Source organism: Notamacropus eugenii, chromosome 4 (genome assembly GCF_028372415.1).
Source record: "Notamacropus eugenii isolate mMacEug1 chromosome 4, mMacEug1.pri_v2, whole genome shotgun sequence".
Classification (NCBI taxonomy): Eukaryota; Metazoa; Chordata; class Mammalia; order Diprotodontia; family Macropodidae; genus Notamacropus; species Notamacropus eugenii.
Genome location: NC_092875.1, coordinates 37610573 through 37629444, shown reverse-complemented (window position 1 = coordinate 37629444; position 18872 = coordinate 37610573). Strand labels below are relative to the sequence as shown.

The following is an 18872-nucleotide window of genomic DNA, read 5'->3' as shown; positions in this document are numbered from 1 at the left end:
ACCTCTGTTATGTAGGTTGGGTTGATATCTCTTGGTTTGACTTCCTTGCCATCTGAGGTGTAAAAAGTCCGACCTATGGGGAATAAATTACTATCTTTTTATATTTATTTACAGTTCCTCTAACTCATTTCTTTTTTTTTATTTGAGAAATAAGGCCTTTATCAGAGACATTTGCTATAAACAAAATTTCCCCAGTTTTCTACTTTCTTTCTAATCTTGGCTGCATTGATTTTGTTTGTGCAAAACCTTTTAAATTGAACATAATCAAAATGATCCATTTTACATTGAGTAATGCTTGCTGTCTCTTGTTTGGCCATAATTTTTTTCTTATTCATAGATATGACCAGTAAACTATTTCATACTCCCTAATTTGCCCATGGTATTACCTTTAATGTCTAGATTTCATGTCCATTCTGATCTTATCTTGGTATATGGTGTGAGATGTTGGTCTGTGCTGAGTTTCTGTTAAATTGTTTTCCAGTTTTCCCAGTAGTTTTTGTTAAATAATGAGTTCTTGTCTCCAAAGCCTGTGTCTTTGGGTTTATGAAACACTAGATTACCATGGTCATCTAACTCATTTCTTAATACTTGTAAGTTTTTGTAAAAGTTCTGTGTGGTTCTGAGAAATATGTATATGCTTTGGTGTTGCCTTTTAGAAGGTACCCCAAATCTTTTAGCTCTAATTTCTCCAGAAGTTTGTTCAAGCCTCTATTTACCCCTTTGTGGTTGTTTTTCTCTCAGCTGTGTCTAACTTAGGGAGAGGAATATGAAAGTCTTTTTTTTTTTTTTAAATAATGATACTCTGTGTCTTCATGAAACTCATTTAGGAGTATATATGGAACATTTGGAGCGTTTCTGTTGATGATAGTTTGTTTTCTGTCATTCCTTTCAGCATAATGTCATTCCTTGTTTATCTCTGTTTATATTATCAATTTTTGTTTTTACTTTGAAAGCATAATTACAATTCCTGCTTTTTTGGATTCACCTGATGCATAGTAAATTTTGTTCCAGGCTTTCATTTTTATTCTGTATATATCTTTGATTTTTTTCTTTTTTCTCCCTTATATAAAATATTCTATTTTCAAGCATTTACAATAAGTAAACTTACAGATAACAAATCCCATTAGCATGAATGAGGTCTAAGAGAATATCAAATTCTCTACTCCTATTTTTTAAATAGTATTTTATTTTTTTTCCATATTCCATATCCACATGTTCAGACAACTTTTAGTATTCATTTTTACAAGATATTGAGTTCCAAATTTTTCTCCCTCCCTTCTTTCCTTTCTTCTTCCCCTTTTCCTAAAATGGAAAGCAATTTGATATAGTTATGTGTGTGCTGTCATGTAAAACATATGTCTGTATTAGTCACGGTTGTGAAACAAGACACTGATCAAAAGGAAAAAAAACCCCAAAAAGTAAAAGTAAGTGAAAAAAGTATGCTTCAATTTGCATTCAGAGTCCATCAGTTCTTTATCAGGATGTGGTTAACATTTTCTTTTATGAGTCCTTTGTACTTTGTCTTGGATCTTTGGGTTGCTGAGAAAAGCTGAGTCATTCATAGTTGATTGCTGATACTGTGTGCAGTGTTTTCCTAGTTCTCATTACACTTGGCATCAGTTTGTTGGTCTTTCCAGGTTTTTCTGAAACCTACCTGTTGGCTGTTTCTTATTGCACAATAGTATTCTGTTACCTTCATATAACACAGATTGTTCAGCCATTTCCCAGTTGAAAGGCACTCCCTCAGTTTCCAATATTTTGCCACCATGAAAAGGGCTGCTATAAATATTTGCACATGTAGGTCTTTTCCCCCTTTTTATGATCTCTTTAGGATACAGGTTTAGTAGTGGTATTACTGGATCAAAGGGTATGCACAGTTTGTTGCCCTTTGGTCATAGTTCCAAATTGCTCTCCAAAATGATTGGATCAGTTCACAATTCCACCAGCAATGCACTAATGTTTCAATTTTCCCACATGCTCTCCAAAATTTATCATTTTCATTTTTTGTCATTTTAGCCAATCTGATAAGTGTAAGGTGGTACCTCAGAATTGTTTTAATTTTCATTTCTCTAATCAGAAGTGATTTAGAGCACTTTCATTTGTCTTTAGATAACTTTGATTCCTTATTCTAAAAATTGCCTATTCATTTATCAGTTGGGGAATGGCTTGTATTCCTATGAATTTGACTCAGTTCTCTGTGTGTTGGAGAAATGAGGCCTTTATCAGAGGCACTTGCTGCAAAGATTGTTTCCCAGCTTTCTGCTTTCCTTCTAATCTTGGTTGCACTGGGTTTTGTTTGTGCAAAAATCTTTTAATTCCATGTAATCAAAATTCTCTGTTTTACATTTCATAATGCTATCTCTTGTTTGGTCATTGTTTATGGTACATTTTAGTAAGATGTGGTTTCCTTCCTTATCTCTTTTAATTAGGTCTGTTTTTTCTTTTGCTTTGTCTGAGATCAGGATTTTTTTTTTCCTGCTTTTATTTTATTTTTTTAGTTCATTTGAAGCATAATAGATTCTGGTCCAGCCCTTACTTTTATTTACTCTGTGTGCATCTCTCTGCTTCAGGTGTGTTTCTTGTAAACAACATATTGTAGGATTCTGGTTTTTGATCCGCTGTTATCTACTTCCATTTTATGGGAGAGTTCATCCCATTCACATTCACAGTTAAGATTACTGTGTGTTTTCCTTCCATCCTATTTTTCTTCCTGGTTGTTCTCCCTCTCCTTTCACCCACTCCCTCCCTCCTTTTGTTTATGTTTATTGACTTCTATTTTCCTGTCAGGTAAGATAGATTTCTGTATTCAACTAATTGTGTATATTATTCCTTCTTTGAGGCAATACTGATGAGAGTAAAGTTCAAACGATGCCCATAGCCCACTCCACCATCTTTCCCTCCACCGTAATTTGTTTTTGTGCCTCTTCATGTGAAATAATTTACCCCATTCTACCTCCCTCTTCCTTCGGCACCCAGGGTACTCCTCTTTTGTATGCATCCCTTAATTATTTTTTTATGTCATTCCCTGAAATTCACCTTATTCATTCACTCATACCCTCGATGTATATTCCTTCTAGCTGTATTATTAGTGGTACAGTTTCTTAAGAATTACAAGTTCTTCCCAGGGAAGGAAACCTCAGTTCCTGCCCATTATTATCCCCAAATACTATTTTCCTGTGACTTCTTCCACAGTTGAGTCAATGAGTAGGCAAGGTTTCACCACCCAAAAACTGGTGCAGTTTCAGGGAGAAGTTTAAATAGCAAACAAGTCAATCACTATAACAATAAGGGTGTAGTCTAATGGAGACAGCTCAAAGTTTTGTCAGTTGCAGAGTTACGTTGGCCTGGAGAACTTACAGAGGGTTTGCTTGTGCCAAGCTAGTTAAACCATTTAAAGGTCTCATATAGGAATTACCCTTTGTCTCATTTCAGGTGGCTAGAATGGGGGTGACCCTATAATGATTCCCTTTGAGTAACAGGTTCCTTGATGGGAAACGGCAAGGGAGGGAATGGAATTTTAAAAAAAAGTGGATTTAGTGGTCAGGAATTATGCTGTTTCTCCATAATTTCTCTTCCTGATGCTTTGGGTGCAATTTGTCTGCTTTGGGTACAATTAGATGGCTTGCTTCCATACTTTAAAAATATCAGACTCTAGCTATGGGCCTTTCTCAGAAGACCATCATACAAACCTAAAGAGACCAGCTAGCAAAGTTGAAGTGGGTGATTGGGACAGCTAGCAGCATGTGATTGAACAGATGAGGCTTTCCATGTAAATAAGTACTTTGAGGATGATCAGAGAAGGCATAGTGCTTGCTGCCATGTTAGGTTGGCAGCAAATGATATTCTTGATACTTTTGATGATACTCTTTTTTTGTAAGGAACTTTGGGCTTGGCATTTGAAACATGAGGTAAACAAGAAGATGGTTGCTGATTAGCCTAAAGGGTTCTGGTATAATTGTATCAGGAAATCTGGAGGAGTAAGGTCAAAAAAGACTGGAAAGATAGGAAGAGACCATATTGTGAAGGGATTTAAAAATGAAACACAGGATTTTATATTTGATCCAGGAGGTAGTAGCAAGCCATTGTAATGGATGGGGAAAGGGATGACTTGGTCAGACCTGTTATTTGACCATTTAGTAAAGGATAGATTGGAGTGGGGAGAGACTGGGGGTAGACTGATCAACAGTCTGCTGTGGTAGTCCCAGGTGTGACGTGATGAAGGCCTGCACCAAGGTGATAGCAATGTCAAAGGAGAAACAGGGGCATTTACAAGAAATGTTACAAAGGAAGAAATGAAAGAACTTGGCAACTGATTTCATATGGAATGGTGATAGAGAGTAAGAAGTTGAGGATGATAATCTAGTTTGCAAGTATGTATAACTTGGAAGATTGGTGGTACTCCTAGTCTTGGACTGTTGCAACTATAGAACTGAGAAGGGATTGGTGGCTATATACTTGAGTTACTGTGTCTTGGGAAGGGAAGGGTACCAAATACATAATGGGGTTACTTGGTAGGTATTGGTAGTTAGGTTACTCTTATACCAGAGAACCCTGATTGGGTTCATAGGACATCCCTGTTTCCATTGGGTTTTGGAGAAATGGTCACTAAGAGGAACATCCTTGCTCAGGTGGAGTTGAGTGAAAAGACCTCCTGTTTGGATCTCAGTTGTGGTGACTTATCAGGGGGAGTGTATCATGGTCATCAATATTATAAATTCATGAAAATGAATAAATACATTTATGGATACTTGTGTTCACTTCTGGGCTACTTATTGTGGATGGGGCTAAATGGAAATCCTTGGAAATGGCTTAAATTATCCTATTTAGTTTGTATTAATATTGGGTGGAACCAAGATGGTGGAGTGACAGGAAGATGTACAACTGTGCATAACTCCTCCACATTGATCTAGAAAATGCATCAGACTGAGTCCTGATAGAAAAATCTAAGGAAAAAAAATACAATGAGTTATTTTTCCAGTTCATGTTGGCAAAGACAGTCTGCAGACATTGAGATTGGGTCTAACCAGGAACAATTGCATGGAATTTTCCAGTGCAGGGAGAGACTATTAACTAGGGGCAGGGAGAGGTCTCAGACCCACATAGGGTGTCCTGACCTTGTGCAAAGAGCAGGTACAGGTGCCAGCTGGCAGCTCTGTCACCCTCCCCCCCCCCCCCCCCAATTCTTGTTCACAGATCCAAGTTGAACTGAAGAGGAGATCTTTGCCGAGGGTGATAATTCCAGGGTAAGATGTGGTCCCAGTCCCTAGGTTGTGTAAGGAGAAATGAGGAGAAAGTTGAGAAGCAAGTATCTGCTATGTAGCTCTGACTCCAGGAGTGGAATAAGATTTCACTAATAACCTTTAGTCCAGATTGCAACCTATAGCAAAATAACAAGGTAGGAATCTGAGACCAAAGGAGAGCCTACATTTCTGTGATTCTGAACCAGCTGAGCTTTCTATCTGGTTGATAGTGAATGAGTCCAGCCGCAGTCTCTTGGGATTCCAACTTGGGCAAGTCCACAGGTGTCTTGCTCAGAACCAAATCCAGGTCAGGAACTTTGTGAGTTCACACCAGGAAAGCAGTAACTAGGCTTTGCCCTAGATCAGATACTTTGGGAACACTAAAAGCTTACAAATCCCTGCTTGAACTGTCACTGACATTCTAGAATAATATAACAAGAAAGCAGCTTCAAGATTATAGGAGACACAGCCTCCACCCAGTTGTTCCCTCCAGAAGTACACGGAACATGGACATAACATAAAGTCTCTCTGTTAGAAAGTAGTCTGGAGGAATGAGCAAAGAAAAAGAACCCTATTGTAAAAAGCTCTTGTGGTAGAAGAGATAGAAGAAGACAGTGACTCCAAAATATCTTTTAAGCAACCAAAACTTCAAAGAAAAATATGGTTTAGGCCCAAGTTTAATTTGAATTCTTAGAAGAAATGAAGCACTAGCTTAAAAAAAAGGTTAAATTTTTTATTAAAATAAATGAAATGAGAGCACTAGAGGAAAACGTCGAAAAGAAATGAGAGCTTTGGAAAAGAGAATCGAATCAGAAACTTAACAGAAGAGGTGCAGAACCTTACCCAAAGCAACAAAGGCTCTGAAAATTGCTTTGCACCAAATAGAAGAGGATGACTATGACACAACATATATTAAAGTGAAAAGACTGAAAAACAGAAGAAGTTATAAGGCATCTCGTAGCAAATAACTGACCTGGAAAACAGATCAGGGAGAAAAATTTAAGAATTATTGGATCTCCTGCAAATCATGGCACCCTCTCCCTCCCCACCCAAAAAAAAGGAGCCTGGACGTCATATTTCAAGAAATCTTAAAAGAAAACTGGCCAGATATCTTAGAACCAGAGGGCAAAGTAGAAATAGTATACATTGGTCAGCTCCTGAAAGAAACTCTAAAATGAAAACTCCTAGGAACATTATAGCCAATATCTAGAGCTTCCAGGTCAAAGGAAAAATACTGCAAGCATCTACAAATGAAAGAATTCAAGTTCCAAAGGAAACATAGTCAGAATCACACATCATTTAACAGCACCACTACACAGGAACAGAGAGTTAGAGTATCCTATTTCAGAAGGCAAAGGATACATACAAGTTTACAACCAAAAATAACTAACCCAGCAAAACTGAGTGTAATCCTATGGGGGAACAACTGGATTTTTAGTGAAATAGAGTACTTCCATGAATTCCTGATGAAAAAATCTGAGCTGTTTAGAAACTTTGGAGTGCAAATTCAGGAATTCAGTACCACAAAATGAACTGAAGCTATACTTTCCACACATAGATTTAATTCTTCCATAACTTGATGGTTATAAAAGGACTTAAGAGCTGAAAAGGAACCTAAAGATGTTAGTGATATTGTTTTGTAACTTTTAATCTTGAATAGAGAGACCATGAACTCTAGAATCTCATGAACCCGTTGTCATGCAATTTTTTGAGTTGTTGCTTCACTTTTCTTTTGTCAATCCCTAACTATAAGAAGAGGGAAAATAAAACTTAAGTCTCTGATTGGAATATTGGAAGAATGAAAATTCTCTGCCTTTAGTGTCTTTGATTTATTTGCCATTAGTGGATTTTACACTTTATCTCACACTAGACCAGTGTTAGGAAATCCTTGAAATAATTTGATTTACAATGAAAACAATCAGTGTTTGAGTTATGAGCCCTAAAGAGTCTGCTAGGCTAAGCTCAGAGTAAACAGAAACTCTGGCCTATAGAATTATTTCATGTTTATTTTTTTTAATTACATGAAATATAACCTATAACAAAGAAAGCTTCTGTGACCTTTGTTAGTTTGAAGTCAGCTCCACAATCCATTCTCTCCTCTCCTCTCTTATAATAAATAACCTTGAAATGGCTTTAAGAGAGACAGTTTACAAGTTAAGACAATTGTTTATTTGTTGCTTTTATCAATGGGCACTTTTATATTGCTATTTCAGAAGTGAAAGCAATGATTCTAGTTACAGTCTCTGTTCTGACATTGGCTAGATATGGTCCATAACATCTAGCCCTTGGATTTTAATAACTCTTTTTTTTGCCCTCAAACTGTGCTCTCTGGAATCCAACTCCAGTGGAGTTTGAACAAACTGTGTTCAGAACTCAAGTTCACTAAAATTTAAGGGGCATTTCTATCTTTTTGACTTTGTTTTATTGTTTTAGAACTCTCATCTGTAATTTCATACTGCTACTGACCAGAATTTGGGATAGGGAACCCTTGTAGGTCCTTGGGTGTGGCCTTTTGACTGAATCCAAATTTTACAGAACAAATCCTTTTATTAAAGGGAGGCCATAGATTCCCTGCCCTTGTACCAGGTATTTAAGAGCTAATCATGAAATTCAGAGAGAAGTTTATTCTGTAACATGATAAGCTTTTTATTAATTTTTCTCACTTCTACTGTAACACATTACTATATGTATGGGGGGCAGCAAGGTGGTGCAGTGGATAGAGCACCAGTGCTGGAGTCAGGAGGACCTGAGTTCAAATCTTACCTCAGACACCTGACACTCACTAGCTTTGTAACCTTGCGCAAGTCACTTAACCCCAATTGCTTCATCCTGGGTCATCTCCAGTCATCCTGATGAATATCTGGTCACTGGATTCAGATGGCTCTGGAGGAGGAGTGAGGCTGGTGACCTGCACAGCCCTTCCTCACTCCCAACAAAGTCAAGTGCAAGTCATGTCATCGTTTCTCGGCAGTGAAGGACAAACACACATATATGCATAATACCATCTAGTTTAACTCTTAGTAACATTCTCTTCAGAATTTATATTTCTTAAGGGAGATTTTATTAGTATATTTCCTTTTTCCCAAAAAGTGTCATGTCAGTTTTTATTTTATTGAAAACCCTAGGTGACATTGTATTCTGTGCTCCTCAACCTCTATTGGAAAATTTGGATTCCTTCCTTAGCTTTACTGTATTGTTCTGTGATTTGTTCCCCTTCCGTCTCAGGGCTGTAGTTAGTATAAATTAACACTGTATATGATGGGCATCTGCTGTTGGAATATGGTGATTTATTTTTCTTTAAGACACATTATATTTACTCTTAATGCCTTTTATCCTGTTTCTAAAGCAGGAGTTTTACTTAGTGCTAAATTTTTCAAAAGGGAATCGGGGGTATCAGGATGTGATAGATTCTTCTATCTGGATATCATTGCGTGTGTGTGGACTAGTGGGTCCCCACATTGCCTTTTGGAAAGGGGAGTACATTGGCATGAAAGTACCTTGATAAACATGTAGTTTTCCAATTCTTTTTAGATGCTTAGGGCATATATTAAAATGCATCAACTCTAATGTGTTGAAATAGAGAGGCATTTGAGAGGCTTCAAAACATAAACAGGAAGTCACATGAAGTTTTCAGTTCTTTTACAGAAATAGGAGAAATATTAACTCAAGAAATCCAAGCTTTATAGAAAGGAAACTGTTTTCTTCTGCAGGTAATTTATTTTCAGAAAAGCACTGTTATCTTTTGGTGCTTTTTAAACGATAAATAGAATAGCCCCTTTCTGGGAAGAGATGATTGCTAATATGGAATTTTGGGTTTTTTACCAAGGTTTTTGAATTGAAGTCTATATCAAAGTATAGTTTGATATAAGGATTTACTACTACAGACTGGAAAACTACAACAGACCCTTCGATTTACCCACAAAACATTCCTTAGTCTGAAGAGATTACACAAATCATCTACCACTAATATGGCCAAGTGTTGGTCAATAATTCCTTAATATGATATGGAATGTGGAGAGGAGGAAAACTAAAGTCTAATTGATGTGGACATTTTAAAGTGGCCAGCGTGCCCATATGTGCTCAGTGCTCTGAGCCTTGGGAAAGTCGTTTTTGAAATGACGATTTTTAGGGCAGAGAGGAAATTTTCATTTAAGATTCCAGCTTGAGAGATATCTTGTTCCATGTATCCGTTCCCACCTTTCCTACCACAGTAACTTTGACCTTTCTTCCTTATCCTTGGCAACTAACTATGTCAATCGTTTATCAAAATAATTAGATATTTTCTGACATTCGGTAGAGTCTTTAGACATTCTGAAATGACAGTGGTTTGCTTGATCTCTAGGATGCTGTCATATATAATATACTACCTTTTATCACTGACTCTGCAGTCTCTTTGACATAGAGGTTTTTGGTATAAGGGAAGTACTTGCAGTCTTACTGTCAATGACTAGAGAAGGGTCTAGCTGCGTCTGTGTGTGTGACACAGTTTGCACATTTGTGAATGGAACAGAGCATTTCATCGTTGTAAGGACAATAAGGGGCACCACTTCCACCTTGCCTGTTCTTCTTATCTGCCCGGGTCATTCAGCCAGCACAGTTTTTGTGGTTGTGAAGAAACTGTTGGCAGAGTTTGAGCCTCCTATCTGAGTTATGAAATCTGATTCTAGGTGAAAGAAAGGCAATGAGTGTTAGCTTTATTTAGGCACAGTCTCTCATATAAATACACACATCTATAAAGGATGGCTAGGTGAAACCTATCCCATGGCATGGTAAAAATCTACTTAGGGCCTCAGATATTCCTCAAATAAGAAGCCAAAAGGGAGTTAGTTAGAGCTTCCCAAAGTAATTTAATTTTCTTTATTTGCATGATGATTCCAACTAACTCTGATATTTAAATATCTACTCCTGATTATCCCATTGTCAACTCTGAACCTTGAAAATTTAACTTTAAATAAATCTGTTTTAACTAACTCCATTTGGTTAGGCCTGTTTCCTTAAAAGATGTATAAGATTATGATTCTGTTTTACTAGGTCTGTGTGATTTTTATATACAAGATTGCCACATGTCAAAAATTATTTCTTTGTTTCTCTGATGTAATTTTAGTATATATAAAAGCTTTGTCAGAATCCTGTTCAGTTGTTTTCTGAGCTCTGAACCTGTGCTTGATTATAATAAAACCTAGGCTTTAAACTCTAGAATCTCTCCTTTGTGTTATTTGGCAGCAGTTAACTGTCACATGAATTTGGTGTGAAAATTTTTCCCGTAACATTTTAAAAAATATGTAATGTGTTATTTCAGCATTCAATTTGAAGACAATTTCCATTTTTTTTCCTGGATCTTATCTCTCCCCCCCCCTTTATAAAAAATTTATCATTTGCTTACTATGTGCCTGATGTCTTGGGATACAAATGGGGGAAAAGAGAGGTAGTCCTTGCTCTCTAGAAACTTACATTATAATAGGGGAAGATAATACACAAAAGGATGCTGAAAAGGCCAGGGGTGGGATGGAGTGGGGAAAAGGAGGGGGGCAGCGTGGAGCTGGGAACTTGATGTTCTTGGAGTTGAAACCAAGCAGAACTACTGATAGATAAATGAAGAGATTAGCTGAAAAGTTTTGTTGTTCTTATTCAGTTGTGCCCAACTCTTTGTGACCCCATTGCATGTTTTCTTGGCAAAGATAGCGATCTGGTGTTTCCTTCTCCAGGCTCATTTTACAAATGAGGAAACCAAGGCAAACAAGGTTAAGTGACTTGCCCAGGGTCATGAAGCTAGGAAGTGTCTTGAGGCTGGATTTGAACTCCTGAAGATGAGTCTTCCTGATTCCAGCCCCATGCTCTAGCTAGCGTGCCACTGTAGCTGCTTAGAAAAGTTCTTAACCCCCTATAAAGGAAGGCTTTGAGAAGAGTGTATTTCTCTGCCATACAGCCTTCCAGTTAGATAGAGGGGGAGGTAGCTGAGGGTGCAGTGAAGGTGCTGAGTATCTAGGCTCAGTCAGTCTCCATGAGGAGGAGATTGTAGGTGATAAACTTACCTGGGCAGGATCATGATGTTCCTGGAGTTGAAACCAAGCAACTGATGGAAATAAAATAAAATAAATTAAAGCTATTTACATTTGAAATTTTAAACTTCTGTATGTAAAGTTTGAGCTTTCACAAGAGCTTATTAGTTTTTTTGTGTCACAGGGAATGCAAATTTAGAACTTAGAAAACACCTTAGAGGTCATCTAATCCAACCTCTTCATTTTCCTCATGAGGAAAATGATGACTAGATAGTTTAAATGATTTTTATATTCTTCAACACTTGCCATAGTACCTAACTCATAGTACACACATAATCAGTGCTTATTGATTGATTAGGTAAAAATCTTGGACAATAACTATATCCTAGTATAACTAGGATGTGAACACAGGTCCTCTGGCTCTAGAGCTAATTCCTTCCTTCCTTTCCTTTCTTCCTTCCTTCCTTCCTTTCTTTCTTCCCTCCCTTATTAGGGAACTCTTAGGAATTATTACCAATTAATATTGGCACTTTAATTTGCAATTTATAATCTTGGAGAGTTGCCCAGGGACCTGGAGGGATTACTGGGTGCCCAGGGTCACACAGCCAGTGTATATCCGAAGCAAGACTTGAGCTTCTAGGCTCCTTTCTTGACTTCAAGGCAGATTACTATCTATTCTGCCAATCTGTCTGTCCAGCACTTTTCCATTGTGCCATACTGCCCTCTGCTGTTCTTCTGTTCTTTTCCTCTCTGGGTTGCTTCATTTAAATACTTTAAAATGTCTTTATCATTTTAATTGTATGTTAGTATTTTATTCTGTTGATTTTTTTTTATAGCTTTTCTTGAAGAGTAGCACAGCAAAAAGGGTTGAGGAAGAAAACTTAAAGGCAGAACAAATCACTAATAGAAATAGCTGAACAGGATATTTTCTTAGTGATTTGTCCTCTGTTTCAGTTTCTATTTTGTCATTCTTTTTCTTCACTTTCAGGTTGGTGGCACAAAAGCTGGGGTAGTGCGATTTCTTGGGGAGACAGACTTTGCCAAAGGAGAATGGTGTGGTGTGGAGTTGGATGAACCTCTTGGAAAGAACGATGGAGCCGTTGCTGGAACAAGGTTTGTTTAGTGTTCTGTAATAGGGTATTTGAGTAGAGTCTTCACCAAGCATGTGTATAATATAACCAAGACAGGCAGGTCCCAATGCCTCATTTTTTTCTCGCCAATGAAACTGATTTGGCTGTTCCCATAGAATTTAATGTTTCCTTTGATGATCCTTTTAATAATCTCTGTCATACCTTTGGGTAACCTTATAAGACTCTTTTATTTTCACCCTAGAGAGGAATATTTTGGAACACTTTGTAACTTTGTTCTATATTCAACTTTTTACAGGAGGGACCAAGGAAGGCATAGTGTAAAGAAGAGGGATCTAACTTTTGTAAAAAAAAAAAAAAAAAATGAATGTAAACTACATATTTTTAAAGCTTATATCTAAAATATATCTAAATAAATATCTAAATATATCTAAATATATCATCCTGAAACTGCAGAATTCATACCCTAGCAGAAACTAGGGCTAGTTTTGTCTTAACAAATTAGAAATAGGCCTGCCTGACTGTTCAGAGAGAGGCAAGTTCTTTCCCTTCTGAGTACTCAGTTTTCTATGTATTTTAAATAATCTATACCTCCATCCCACAATAAAAATTAGAGGTAGCATTTGCCAAAAGAATGATTACTTATCTGAGTACTTTAAGATCTATCATCTTTTTACCATGGGTTCTTCTTGTTTGTGATAAAAGGTTTATTTTAATTGTACATCATTGATATAAAAATAACTTAAATAACACTGCTTAGAACATATGTATATGTTACATATGTAAATATTTACATACGTAAATGGTGTAGGTCTGATTGGCCAGATATGTTATGGTAGTCTATTATGGAAATAGAAGCTTGGAGATGATAAATTTATACAAGTGTTCATTTTCAGTATTGTGAGAAAAATGTGACAGCTTCCTAATTTCATTAAATAGCCAACAGGTGTTATTTGTCTCAGTGATTGAGATAAGTACCTTTGTTCATTTGCATTTTAATACCTCTGCCAAAGATATATACTTGTTAGATTTTTTTTTTATGAATACCTTATTCTGTCCTGTTCTATTATAATAGGTTATTCTATCTATATAATTCTTCTGTTGTGTAGGAAAGTTATATCTGTGTACTCTTGCTTTACTTTTGTCAAGTAAATTAAATGCCTGGTCTTTTGGATTAGGATTTATTAGTCTGTCACTATGGTTTGACCTTAGCATATAGCAATTTTCTAAAATATTTTTAGACTCACATTTCACATGTATATATTTTGGATGTATTTCACAAATGAAATGACACACATATATCAAGAGAGACAGAGAAAGACAGATGGACAGAGCAGGGGCAGGGCAACATGGTGTAATGGATGCGAGTCATCCTTGGAATCTTGAAGACCTGATGTTTTTAAGTTTTCACTCACTCAACTAACTCTTTAAAAGTTAAAAGGAAAAGGACCTATATTACAAAAATATTTGTAGCAGCTCTTTTTGTGGTGGCAAAGAATTAGAAATTGAGGGGCTGCCCCTCAATTGGAATGGCTGAACAAGTTGTATATGAATGCAATGGAATACTGTTGTTCCATAAGAAATTATGAACAAGCAGATTTCAGAAAAACCTGAAAAGACAATATGAACTGATGCTGAGTGAAGTTAGCAGAACTAGGAAAACATTGTACACAGTAACAGCAACATTTTGTGATGTCCAACTTTAACACACTTAGCTTTGCACAGCAGTGCAGTGATCGGAGACAATTCCAAAAGACTAAAGATGGAAAATGCTCTCCATATCCAGAGAAAGAACTGTGGAGTCTGGATGCAGATGGAAGCATATTATTTTCTTTCTCCCTTTTTTCTTTCTCCTGGTTATTCCCTTTGGTTCTGATTCATTACAACATGACTAATGTGGAAATATATTTAATATGATTGTGTGTGTATAGCCTATATCAGATTGCATGCCATCTTTGGGAGGGGGAAAAATTTAGAACTCAAAATCTTATAAAATTGAATGCTGAAAACTAAAAACAAAGAACAGCTAGTCTGTAGTAGTAAAAGGTGTTTCCTCATCAGGAATTTCTTAAACCAGTGAAATTATAAGCCCAATAAAAATAAATAATTGTAAATCTAAAAATATATCCATGTATGTATGTGTATTTTATTTTTATTTGAATCTTTTGATACATGCCTATGATTTCATTAGCATAGGGAATTTCTAATATGGAAACACTCTCTACCATTGTAGATCAGTGAATCATCTGTAACTTACAGTCTTAGGTGTCCAGGGCATTTAGCGGTTATTATTCACTCAGAGCTGTATTGTTGGGTAAGGGACTTGAATCCAGGTCATCTTGTCTCCATGGCTGTCTGCTGTCACTAGCTAATGCTGCTGCTTCCATATTTGTGTGCGTGTGTGTGTGCCTGTGTGTGTGTGTATATATATGAATAGACACACTCCCATGTATGCTTATAACCAATATATAGATGGTCATATATATACAATGTGTCCCAAAACTCTGTTAAGGTTTATAGCTTAACATTGTACTAAGACTTCTTGAATACCTTGAATGGTTCACATGTTTGAATGGTAATGTGCATTGTGTGATCTTGATATTGTTATGCTTGTTGGTATAGTTGGTAGTAGCCAATATTGATGGGGGGGTATCACAGGGGTGTTCTCATTGTCATTATACCTAGTAATTTGAACTCTTCTTGTTCTCTATAGGTATTTTCAGTGTCAACCCAAATATGGTTTATTTGCTCCTGTCCATAAGGTGACAAAGATTGGATTCCCTTCTACAACACCAGCCAAAGCCAAGGCCGCTGCGGTGAGGAAAGTGATGGCGACCCCAGGCAGCCTGAAGCGTAGCCCTTCGGCCTCCTCTCTCAGTTCCTTGAGTTCTGTAGCCTCCTCCGTAAGCAGCAAGCCCAGTCGTACAGGATTAGTAAGCTCCAGTTTTCTTATTGCATGCTTCACACCTCCCAGGCGTGGCAAATGCTATTTTGTCTTTTGTGCTTTGCTTAAACAACAACTATAAATTCCTTTCTCCTTGTGCTTTTTTTTTTTTTTTAAAAAGGCACATGTAGTAGAAGTTGTAGCTTACCATGAAACGTGTTACTAGTAGATCATACGTATGTTTTTATAGTGCTGTAACTACAGCAAGAGTGCTAACTTTTTGAAATAAGAAAGAGGCTTCTCGCAGTCACTACCAAACTCTTAGTTTCCTTAAACTCACATTTATGTAGTTCTTCTGTACCTATGTACTTAAGTGGCCTGACATTGGCGGGTGAGTGGTTTCTGTGAGACAGTTTGAACAAACTAAGGATGTAGACATTCAAGGGATTTTTCTATTCTTAAATAGAAGCCTCTTTCTTTTTTTTTTTTCTATTTTTTTCTTTAACTCTTAAGAAAAAATAGTTTGAATACAGATTTTGAATATTCTAATATTCTATTACGCTAAAAACTCTTATTGTGGAGAATGTTCCTGGTTTGAGTAAGAGGATGAATTTTTAGGTTCTTCGGAGGATTAAAGAAAAATCTTGAGTCTTCTTATTTTTTTAAGGGCATTTTAAAAATAGAGACATCAAAGTTAAAGTAGGCAATACCCACCCTGATCATAAATGCAGCAACTAATATTAAAGAATCATAGACTTTAAAGCAGTAACTTGGAGTTGACTTCTCCTTTGGTCCTTGTCCTTAAGTTTGGAACCAGAAAGGTCATGCCACCTACTGGCTTATTTTTGAAACGACAGAGAGTAGGCTTAGAAGCAGGTTGGGACTCACACTGTGTTTAGTTTGTTTCCATTGTGATGGTAGATTAGAGGTTAGACTTTAAGATAGTAATTGAAGAAGCATTTTAGGATGTCCAGTTTTGCTTTATGTTATTTTTTGCTGCAGATGGATGATTTATACTTTGGTCCTGGAGTTGAAGGGGCTACATAGTATGTTTAGGTGCCATACCATGTATGTTGTGCCTGTTGTCAGAAATTTTGTTTTTGTTTTGTTTTTTCCACCAGCCACACCAAAAAATTTAGAGAAAGGTTAGGCTATTTTAGTAGCATCTGGAAAGAAAATGTGCATATCTAAAAGAGTCTGTTGTGCTTTTTTGGGGAAAGGTAACAAGAACTCTGAAATGTCAGTAAAGGAATCTCCTCACTTTCTGCAAATGCTGGGGATAGCTAACTAATACATTGAGTCTGCTTAGGTAAATCTAGGTGAATTATAGAAAATGTTCATGGGAATCAACTCTAGGGATTTTTTATTTTACCATGTTTCCCAGGGCACATGTTACTTAATTAAAAAAAAAAAAAACCCAAAACAGTTTTAAGCACTTAGACTTTTTAAATTCCTTTTTTTTTTCAGTTCCTAATTCTCTCACCTCTCCTTTCTCCTATCCATTTAGAAGGCGAGAAAAGTAGGACCCATTACTGTTATGAATAGTCATGCAAAACAAACTTCCATATCAGCCATGTTTAAAAAAAAAAAAAGCAAGAGAAAGAAATATGCTTCAGTCTGTACTCTGAGTCCCTTGGCTCTCTGTCTGAAGGTGGAGAACATGTTTCATCATGAGGCCTTTGTTTAAGTGTGTTTAAGAAGCAAAATTACTCTAGGTTTTGGACCTACCTCAATCCTTACTTATTTGCTTCTTTCTCAGAGCCATGGGTCAATCTTTTTGGTAAGGAAATTTCTAAATAGTTGTTTTATTTTAAGGATGATAATTTTTTGTGTATCCTAAGGGATAATGTTTAAAGAATTTAAAATTTTATTTTTTTAAAGTCATTTGAAAATCAATTAGCTCTCTAAACAATAAAAAGGTGGTGACTATTATTTTGTTATCCTGAAACGAATGTATTTTAGAAGCAAGCATGGAAATTATTCATAACAAAATAGAAATATTTCATAATTAGAACCTTACTGTATCCTTGTTCATAATATAAAACAATGTAATATTATTGGATTCTTTCTTTTTCCTTGGCATCAAATTGCCTGAGACATGTGCTCATCATGAGTACCCTTCCTATGAGGACTCACATAAAACTTTTTGAAGAGAAGACTTTCAGATGCTAAATGAAATTTTGATGGTAAACATTGCACACGGTAGAAATCTAAAGATGAATGCATTCCAAGACAAAAGATGATTGTTAAGAATTCTCCTGGCCCCTTGGTGGGGCTTGGGAGGTTCCTTGTCTACCGGAGCTCACATCTAGTCTTCTGCTAGCTGATCTTTTTTTCCTCAAAAGGAAGGGACAAGAAATCTAAGACTTAAAAAAAAAAAAAAAGTGGATGCAGGGACTTCTAATTCTAATTTTGCTCTTTTTTACATGTTGGAAGGTGGATGCAGTTCTTCTTCCAATCTTTTTCTGCATAGGGTGCTTTGAAGACACTTTGGCATTTAGGCCCCACCAGATCTGTATTTCTGGGTACATGGCTTCTCTGAATTTTTTTTTTTAACAGACAAACTACTGACAAAAACCTGTGATTTAAGCCTGATTAATCACCTGAAGAAGGGTATATAACTACATGGGGGAGCTGTTTGGTAACTTTATGGCATTTGCAGCCCTCAAAGAAGTTGGATAAAGAATGTATTCACACTCAAGATTGTGTATCAAGGAAGAATGTAGAAGGCACAATCAGATTCTCCTAACATGAGGATATTTGTACCATCTAGCTCAAACTCAGGCAGAAGTGGAATTAAGTGAAGCTAGTTCAGTGGGTCCTCCAAATGTCATCGATACATGTAGATTGAGGTCATGGTCACTTGTAGCCATTCCACTTAGCCTGTTCCTCCCCACGTCTCCTTCTTGACTGGAGTAATCCTGTGACAAGGCAGGAGTATTGACTTTTTGTTCTCAGAGTGTTTGATCTGAACTGAAATTTACAGATAGAAACCATATGCTTGAGTTCTTCTTCACTGAGAAATCTCTCCAGTTAGCTATTGGGCCTGTCCTAGAGGTAGGAGGCACTTTTGCTTGGCTGAGGGGACGCCTGTTGTGCACGTACCGCTCACTGTCTGCTACTTCAATGGCAGAGCCTCTGTAATGGCATTGCCTTCACTTTTTTAACTTTACTTTGCAGTTGACTGAAACCTCTTCAAGATATGCCAGGAAGATCTCCGGCACCACTGCCCTCCAAGAGGCTCTGAAGGAGAAGCAGCAGCACATCGAACAGCTGCTGGCTGAGAGGGACCTAGAGAGGGCGGAGGTGGCAAAAGCAACAAGCCATGTGGGGGAAATAGAGCAGGAACTAGCTCTGGCTCGGGATGGACATGATCAGGTGAAGTGTGGGCACTGAGGTCTCTTGGCAGACGTGATAATCCCCAAGTTGAGTCAAGAGGTAGAAGGTATACTTCATGCCCAGAGCCAGTGAACTAGTTTTGTGAGTTGTGGAGATTTCCTGTAAATTCTGCTGTCACTTGTGTTTGGAAGCTGTAGCTTTTGGTGGAAAAGTTTTCGTCTCTTGGGCCACAATAATTTGCCAACCTTTTCATATCCTGATGTCATTTATTTTAAGATAGCTTGTATGTAATAGGAAAGGAATGTCATGTTAAAGAGCAGAA

At 37.0% G+C, this 18872-nt stretch overlaps 1 protein-coding gene across 18 annotated transcripts in view; it reads left to right on the top strand.

Moving 5' to 3' along the window:
* Positions 1 to 18872, top strand: part of CLIP1 (CAP-Gly domain containing linker protein 1) — a 143792-nt gene that overhangs the window by 47083 nt on the left and 77837 nt on the right. For 17 of the 18 annotated variants that reach the window (XM_072600574.1, XM_072600579.1, XM_072600568.1 and 14 more), the window contains 3 exons: positions 12228 to 12352; positions 15041 to 15260; positions 18392 to 18589. In XM_072600574.1, coding sequence (XP_072456675.1) covers positions 12228 to 12352; positions 15041 to 15260; positions 18392 to 18589 — 543 coding nt within the window. The remainder of the gene's footprint in view (positions 1 to 12227; positions 12353 to 15040; positions 15261 to 18391; positions 18590 to 18872) is intronic. The other variant, XM_072600571.1, reaches the window with a different exon arrangement.